The sequence below is a fragment of the Chiloscyllium plagiosum genome, chromosome 7 (assembly GCF_004010195.1).
Source record: "Chiloscyllium plagiosum isolate BGI_BamShark_2017 chromosome 7, ASM401019v2, whole genome shotgun sequence".
NCBI classification, from domain to species: Eukaryota; Metazoa; Chordata; class Chondrichthyes; order Orectolobiformes; family Hemiscylliidae; genus Chiloscyllium; species Chiloscyllium plagiosum.
In genome coordinates, this window is record NC_057716.1 from 109,145,237 (window position 1) to 109,154,019 (window position 8,783).

An 8,783-nucleotide genomic window follows, 5' to 3' on the forward strand; every position below is an offset into this window, starting at 1 on the left:
CAGTGATCCAAGAATTTAAATCCTTGCTTCCTGCACCAGTTCCCCAGCCACACGTTCAAGTCCATTATCTCCCTGTTTCTGGCCTCACCAGCCCGAGGAACTGGAAGCAAGCGGAGATAACCACGTTGGATGTCCTGCTTTTCAGCCTTCTTCCTAGTTCTCCAAAGTCCCGCTGTAGTATGTTCCTCCTCTTCTTCCCGACATCATTTGTGCCGACATGTACCAACACCTCTGGCTCTTCACCTTTGTCCTTAAGGATTTCCTACACCACATCTACTGCTTGACCATTGTCGACCTGTCTTGTCACCTCCTCAAATAACTCAATAAGATTTGTGAGGCATGACCTGTCCCTCACAAAGCCATGCTGACTACCTTTAATCATGCAATGCTTTTCCAAATAGTCATAAATCCTATCCCTCAGACTTCTTTCCAAAACATTGCTGACCACAGACATAAGATTGGTCTGTAATTGCCAGGGATTTTCCCATTCCCCTTATTGAAAAGAGGAACAAGATTCACTTCCCTCCAATCCTGTGGTACAAATACCGTGGAGAGTGAGGAATCAAATATCCTTGCCAGCGGCTTAGCAACCTCCTTTCTCGCTTCCCGGAGAAGCCTAGGGTAAATCTGGTCTGGCCCTGGGGACTTATCAATCTTAATGTTTTCCAAAATTTCCAGCACATCAACTTCATCAATCTTGATCTGGTCAAGCCTGTATCCCAGCTCCTTCATGAAAACCGAAGCAAAAAACTCATTTAGGGCTTCCCCTATCTGCTCAGACTCCACGCACAAGTTCCCTACGTTATCCCTGACTGGCCCAACCATCTCCCTGATCATTCTCTTATTCCTCACATGAGTTAAATGCCTTTGGGTTCTCCTTAATCCTTCCTGCCAAGCCTTCTTCGTGCCCCCTCCTGGCTCTCCTCAGTCCATTTCTGAGCTCCTTCCTAGTAAGCCTGTAATCCTCTAAAGCTGTGCTAGATCCCTGCTTCCTCTGCCTTACGTAAGCTGCCTTCTTCCTTTTGACGAGAAGCTCCTCTGTTCTCATCATTCAAGGTTCCTTAATCTTACCCCTTCTTACCTGTCTCAGTGGAACAAAGTTGTGCATCACTCGCAACAACTGCTCCTTAAATAGTCTCCACATGTCTGCTGTGCCCTTTCTGTGGAACAATTGCTCCCAGTCTGTACATCCCAACTCCTGTCTGATAACGTCATAATTTCCTTTTCCCCAATTAAATATCTTCCATCGGTAACTGCTCCTTTCCCTCTCCAAGGCTATGGTAAATGTGAGGCAGTGTTCTCCTACTGTGAGATCTGACACCTGTCCTGGCTTGTTGCTGAGCACCAAATCCAAAATGCCCTCTCCCCTCGTCGGCCTGTCTACATACTGAGTAAGGAAACCCTCCTGAACACACCTGACAAAAACGGCTCCATCCAAACCATCTGCACTAAGGAGGTTCCAGTCGATATTGAGGAGAAAGTGAGGTCTGCAGATGCTGGAGATCAAAGTTGAAACTTTATTGCTGGAACAGCACAGCAGGTCAGGCAGCATCCAGGGAACAGGAGATTCGACGTTTCGGGCACAGGCCCTTCTTCAGGATTCAGGAAGAAGGGCCTGTGCCCGAAACATCGAATCTCCTGTTCCCTGGATGCTGCCTGACCTGCTGTGCTGTTCCAGCAATAAAGTTTCAACTAAAGAAATTGTATCACTTGTTAAGTCGAAGAGGGAGGCTTATGTGACATTGAGGCAAGATGGTTTAGATGATTTACAGATGGAGAGTTACAGATTATCTAGGAAGGATTTAAAGAGAGAATTAAGAAAACCAAGGAGGGGACATGAGCAGTCTTTAGCAAATAGAATAAAGGAGAATCCTAAAGCTTTCTATAGGTATGTGAGGAATAAAAGGATGACTAGGGTAGGAATAGGGCCAGTCAAAGACAGAAGTAGGAAGTTGAGTGTGGACCCTGTGGAGATCAGAGAGGTGATAAATGAATATTTCTCATCTGTTTTCACTCAGGAAAAAGAGAATATAGTAGAGGAGAAGAATGAGATACGAGATATTCGACTATAAAGGATTGAGGTTAGTAAGGAGGAGGTGTTATCAATTCTAGAATGAGTGAAAGTAGATAAGTCCCCTGGGCCGGATAGGATTTATCCGAATGTTCTCTGGGAAGCCAGGGAGGAGATGGCGGAGCCTTTGGCCTTGATCTTTGAATCGTCATTGTCTCCAGGTTTAGTACCAGAGGACTGGAGGATTGCAAATGTTGTGCCCTTGTTCAAGAAGGGCAGTAGAGATGACCTAGGTAATTATAGACCAGTAAGCCTTAGTTCTGTTGTAGGAAAGGTTTTGGAAAGGATTATAAGAGATAAGAGTTATACTCATCTAGCAAGCAACAATTTGATTTCACGTAGTCAACATGGTTTCGTCAAGGGCAGGTCGTGTCTCACAAAGCTCACTGAGATTTTTGAGACGGTGACCAAGCTGTAGATGAGCGTAGGGCAGTTGACGTGGTATACACGAATTTAAGTAAAGCCTTTGATAAGGTTCTACATAGTAGGCTGTTGGAAAATATGCAGAGGCATCTGGTTGAAGGTGATTTAGCAGTTTGGATTAGAAACTGGCTTTCTGTAAGAAGGTGGTTGATGGAAAATATTCAGCATGGAGTCCAGTTACTAGTGGTGTGCCATAAGGATCTGTTTTGGGAACATTGCTGTTTGTCATTTTTATAAATGACCTGGACGCAGGCATAGGTGGATGGATTAGTAAATTTGCAGACGACACTAAAGTCGGTGGAGTAGTGGACAGTGTGGAAGAATGTTACAGGGGGACTTGGATAAACTGCAGAATTGGGCTGTGAGGTGGAAAATAGACTTCAATGCAGCTAAATGTGAGGTGATGCACTTTGGGATTAACAACAGGAAGGCAGAATGGTCAATGGAAAGATTCTTGGTAGTGTGGATGTGCAGAGGGATCTTGGTGTCCATGTACATAGATCCCTGAAAGTTGCCACCCAGGTGGATAGTGCTGTTAAGAAGGCATATGGTGTGTTAGGTTTCATTGCTAGAGGGATTGAGTTCCGGAGCTGTGATGTCATGCTGCAACTATACAAAACGCTGGTGCGGCCACACTTGGAATATTGTGTACAATTCTGGTCGCCATATTTTGGGAAGGATGTGGAAGCGTTGGAAAAGGTGCAGATGAGATTTACCAGGATGTTGCCTGGTCTGGAGGGAAGGTCTTATGAGGAAAGGCTGAGGGACTTGGGTCTGTTCTCCTTTGAGAGAAGAAGGCTAAGAGGGGATTTGGTACAGATATACAAGATGATCAGAGGATTAGATAGCAAAAAGAAAATGCTGGAAATTTCAGCAGGTCTGGCAGCATCTGTAAGGAGAGAAAAGAGCTGAAGTTTTGAGTCTAACTGACCCTTTGTCAAAGCTGGATAACAAAGCTTTGACAAAGGGTCAGTCAGACTCAAAACGTTAGCTCTTTTATCTCCTTACAGATGCTGCCAGGCCTGCTGAGATTTTCCAGCATTTTCTCTTTTGGTTCAGATTCCAGCATCTGCAGTAATTTGCTTTTATCCAGAGGACTAGAGAGGGTAGACAGTGAAAGTCTTTTTCCTAGGATGATGATGTCAGCGTGTACGAGGGGGCATAGCTACAAATTAAGGGGTGATAGATTTAAAACAGATGTTAGAGGCAGGTTCTTTACTCAGAGAGTGGTAAGGGTGTGGAATGCCCTATTTGCCAATGTAGTTAACTCAGCCACATTAGGGAGATTTAAACAATCCTCGGATAAGCACATGGATGATGATGGGATAGTGTAGGGGGATGGGCTTAGATTAGTTCACAGGTTGGCGCAACATCGAGGGCTAAAGGGCCTGTTCTGCGCTGTATTCTTCTATGTTCTATGGACACTGGCTTCCAGTCACAAAAATAGCCTTAGACCATCTACTTCCTGTCACTAAGCCAATTTTGGATTTAAATTGCTAAAGTGCTCTGGATCCCATGTGCTATTAACCTCTGAGTCTTCCATGAGAGACCTGAACAAAATCTTGACTGAAGTCCATGCAGACTACATCTGTTGCATTGCCCTCATCTGCACATTTAGTAACTCGTCAAAAAATTCAATCAATCCTGTCAGACATGATCTCTGCTGACTATCCTTGATGAGTCCTGGCCTCTCCAACTGGAAATTAATTTTGGCCCTATGAATTTTCAGACTACAGATATCAGACTCAGTGGCCTGTATTTCCTGGTTTATCCCTCCTACACATCTTGAATTATGGTACAACAATATCTGTCCTCCAGACCTCTGCACCCATCCTGTGGCCAAAGAGGAATTCAAAATTATTTCAGGGCTCCTGCAATTTCATCTCCTACTTCCCACAGTACCTCGGGATACATCTCATGCAGGCCTGACACCCTCTCCTTCTCAATGCCAGTGTGTTCAAGGAGATTATAATCCTAGCTCTGATTTGGAGACTTGCATTATCCTCTGGCATGGGAATCCAGATGTGTAGCTGTATCTTCTAGCTGCACACACTGATTGCTACTTTGATCCCTAACAGACCCTACTCTTTCCCTAGTTATTCTTACATCCCTTATACTTATAATTCGGAGATGCCGGTGTTGGACTTGGGTAGACAAAGTTAAAAATCACACAACCCCAGCTTACAGTCCAACAGGTTTGTTTGGAAGCACAATTATTGGAGCATTGCTCCTTCATCAGATGGTTGTGAGCAGTGCGCCGAAAGCTGGTGTTTCCAAATAAACCTGTCAGACTATAACCTGGTGTTGTGTGATTTTTAGCCTTATACTTATATAATGCCTTTGGAATTTCCTTAATGTTATCCACCAGGGTTCTTTCATATCTGCTGTTTGCTCTATGTTTTTATTCTACGATTCTATCCTAATTTTGCTTTAACATAACCCACTGTATTTTGAATATTCCTTAAGGGCACCTGCTGTTTCAAGTCTCAGTATCTAACATAAACCTTACTTTTATTTCTTACCCATCTTGTATATCCCTTGATAACCAGCATTCTCTGTACTTGTTGGTCCTAGACATCACCTTTATCTGATCAAGTTGGCCCTACACTGCTGATTATCCTTTTGAATGTCTCCCACTGCTCTGACGTGTATGTTCCTACAACTAGCTACTCCCAGTTCACTTTGGCCAGATCCTGTGTTATTTTATGAAAATTGACCCTCGATTACAATCAGTGTTTGGGGATGTGGGGGTGGGGATGGGAGGGATGGGGTTGGGGGATCGGGTGGTGGGGGGGGGGGGGGGGGGTAACAGCTGAACTGAATAGGTGGAGGTGGCTCTGCCTCACCTTGCCCCTCGGATATCGATCGTCCCTTTCAGCTTCTCTTCACTATCATTCTCAAAATACATGAGTCGGGTTTCTCGCAGCACAAACCAGCGACGTTTCCAGTTCCTGCGAGACAGTGTGGACATTCCACCACCTTTCTTGTACAGCCAGCCTGACTTAAGGGCCTCCTGCTTGGCACGGAACCACATGAAGGTCTCATCCTTCAGCACACACCAGCGTCGTTTCCACGGGATCATCAGGCCTCCTGAATAAGTCAAACAGCACTGGTCAGACAAGGACAATGGGAAACGGCAAAGGATAATCCCCAACAACCCCCCCATACCCTGTGAGACTGGGCCATACGAACCCCACAAGCGGGGCTGTGTGAGACTGAGTGCTCCCTACCCGCCCTGGAGTCTTGAGAGACTAGGCCTTCCCCACTCCACCCCCCCCCAACCCCATCCCAACCAGTGGGAGCTGTGTGGGGCAGTGCCCTTCCTACAACACTGATCCCTGTGGGACTCGGCTGACCTGTTATTGTCCTTTGGGACCAGGCTCGACACCCCACTGATTGGAGCATTCCCCCAGTGCCAGCAAGACTGAGCCCAAACTCAGTCATAACAGGGACACAGCATGGAAACAGACCCTTCGGTCCAACCAGTCCTTACCAACCATAATCCCAAACTTAACTAGCCCCTCCCCCACCACCACTGGCTGTACTTGGCCCATATCCCTCCGAACATTTCTTATTCATGTGTTTATCTGAATGTCTTTTAAATGTTGTAACTGTGCCCACATCCACCACTTCCTCAGGAAGTTTATTCCACACATGAACCACACAGTAAAAAACTTACCTTTCATGTATTTTTTAAATCTTTCTCCTCTCATCTTAAAAATATGCTCCCTGTTCTTGAAATTCCCACCCTAGGGAAAAGACACCTGCCATTAACCTTATCTATACCTCCCATTATTTCATAAGCCTCCAGATGATCACCTCTCAACCTCCTACCCTCAGACTCTCTGCTCCCCAGTATTGTGGTCCAGAGAGTAGCTCACCTTTCATGTAGAGGTAACCATGGAAGTATGGGGCCCTGGACCCGCTGGTAATGGGCATTCGACAAGTGTTGAACTCTTCATCAGTATCTGCTCGAAGGTCAAGCTCCTCCTCACTGTCCATGAACTGTCCAGAAAGAGTGATAATGAGTGATTCCAGAAGCCCCGTGTACGATAACAATATAAGAACTAGGAGCATGGGGAGGCAATTCAGCCCCTTCAAGCCTGCTCCACCATTTCAAATGATCATAGCTGATCTCATCACTTTCCTGTCTGCATAATCGTTATAATCGTTCCCATAACCCTTCTAAATATTACTAATTTTAAAGCTGACTGTCTACTGCACTCTGTGTTAGTGAATTCCACAGATGTACAAACCTTTGAGAGAAGTGATTGTGTCTCAGAGTCATAGAGCACAAAAACAGACCCTTCGGCCTGACCAGCCATCCCAATCTGACGTAGTCCCATTTGCCAGCACTTGGCTTATGTCCCTCTAAACCCTTCCTATTCATATACCCAACCTGATGCCTTTTAAATGTTGTAATTGTACCAGCCTCCACCACCTCGTCTGACAGCACAGTCCATACACACACCATCCTCTGCATGAAAACTTTGCCCCTCAGGTCCCTTTCTAAATCTTTCCCCTCTCACCTTAAACTATGCCCTCAAGTTTTGGACTTCCCCATCCTAGGAAGACGACCTTGGCTATCGACCCGATCCATGCCCCTCATGATTTTATAAACTTCTATAAGGTCACCCTTCAGCCTCCGTGCTCCAGGAAAAACAGCCCCAGCCTGTTCAGCCTCTCCCTATAACTCAAACCCTCCAACCTTGGCAATATTCTTGTAAATCTTTCATGAACCCTGAAGTTTAGCATTTTTCCTGTGGAAGGATGATCAGAACTGTCTTCTAAAAGTGACCCCATCAATGTTGTGATGACATCCCAACTTCTATACTCAATGTTCTGGCCAATGAAGACAAATGTGCCAAATGCCTTCTTCACTATCCTATCTACCTGAACTCTACTTTTAGGGAACTATGCACCTGCATCCCAAGGTCTCTTTGATTGGCAACACTCCCCAGGACCTTACCATTAAGTGTGTAAGTCCTGCCCTGATTTACTGTTCCAATATGCAATTCTTCACATTTATCTAAATTAAACTCCATCTCCCACTCCTCAGCCCATTCATCCATCTGATCAAGGTCCCATTGCACTCAGAGATCACCTTCTCCACTTTACCAGCTATTTTGGTGTCATCTGCAAACTTACTAACCACACCTCCTATATTTTCATCAAAATCCTTGTGGCACACGGCTGGTCACAGGCCTCCAGTCTGAAAAGCAACCCTCTACCAACACCCTCTGTCTCCTACTTTCAAATCAATTTTGTAGCCAATTGGCTAGCCCCCTCTGGACCCCATGTGATCTAATCTTATTAAACAGTCTACCATGTAGAACCTTGTCAAACACTTTGATGAAGTCTATATGGAGAACATCTACAACTCTACCTTCATTAATCCTCTTCATTACTTCAAAAAAACTCAATCAAATTAGTGAGACACTATTTCCCATGCACAAGGCTATGCTGACTATCCCTAATCACTCCTTGCCTTTCCAAATGCAAGTAAATCCTGTCCCTCAGGATCTCCTCCAACAACTTACTCCTCCACCACTGACATTAGGCTCTCTAGTCTACAGTTCCCTGGCTTTTCCTTACAACCTTTCTTAAATAATGGCACCATGTTAACCAACGTCCAGTCTTCTGGCACCTCACCCATTTCTGATCTAAATATCTCAGCAAGGGGCCCTAGCATCCAACAAAGGTTTGGGATTCACCTGATCAGGTCCCAGGGATTTAAAGACAAAGAAAATGGATCCAAAGAAAGGGAGTTCATGCAATGCTGACAGGGTGGCTTTTTGGAACATCGTGTGATGGAGCCCACAAGGGAGCGGGCTATTCTGGACTTAGTGCTTTGTAATAGAACATAGAACACAGAACAGTACAGCACAGAACAGGCCCTTCAGCCCATGATGTTGTGCTGACCACTGATCCTCATTTATGCACCCTCAAATTTCTGTGACCATATGTATGTCGAGGAGTCTCTTAAATGTCCCCAATGACCCTGCCTCCACAACTGCTGCTGGCAACGCATTCCATGCTCTCACAACTCTCTGTGTAAAGAACCCGCCTCTGACATCCCCTCTATACTTTCCTCCAACCAGCTTAAAACTATGACCCCTCGTGTTAGTCATTTCTGCCCTGGGAAATAGTCTCTGGCTATCAACTCTATCTATGCCTCTCATTACCTTGTATACCTCAATTAGATCCCCTCTCCTCCTCCTTTTCTCCAATGAAAAAAGTCAGAGCTCAGTCAACCTCTCCTTATAAGATAAGCCCTCCAGTCAAGGCA

The 8,783-nt window shown here is 45.3% G+C and overlaps 1 protein-coding gene across 1 annotated transcript in view; it reads right to left on the reverse strand.

Moving 5' to 3' along the window:
• The window catches only part of LOC122551865 (unconventional myosin-X-like), a 230,211-nt gene that overhangs the window by 80,681 nt on the left and 140,747 nt on the right, over positions 1-8,783 (reverse strand). The window contains exons 26-27 of the mRNA XM_043694412.1: positions 6,376-6,499; positions 5,341-5,584 (exon numbers count right to left, since the gene is read on the reverse strand). Coding sequence (XP_043550347.1) covers positions 5,341-5,584; positions 6,376-6,499 — 368 coding nt within the window. The remainder of the gene's footprint in view (positions 1-5,340; positions 5,585-6,375; positions 6,500-8,783) is intronic.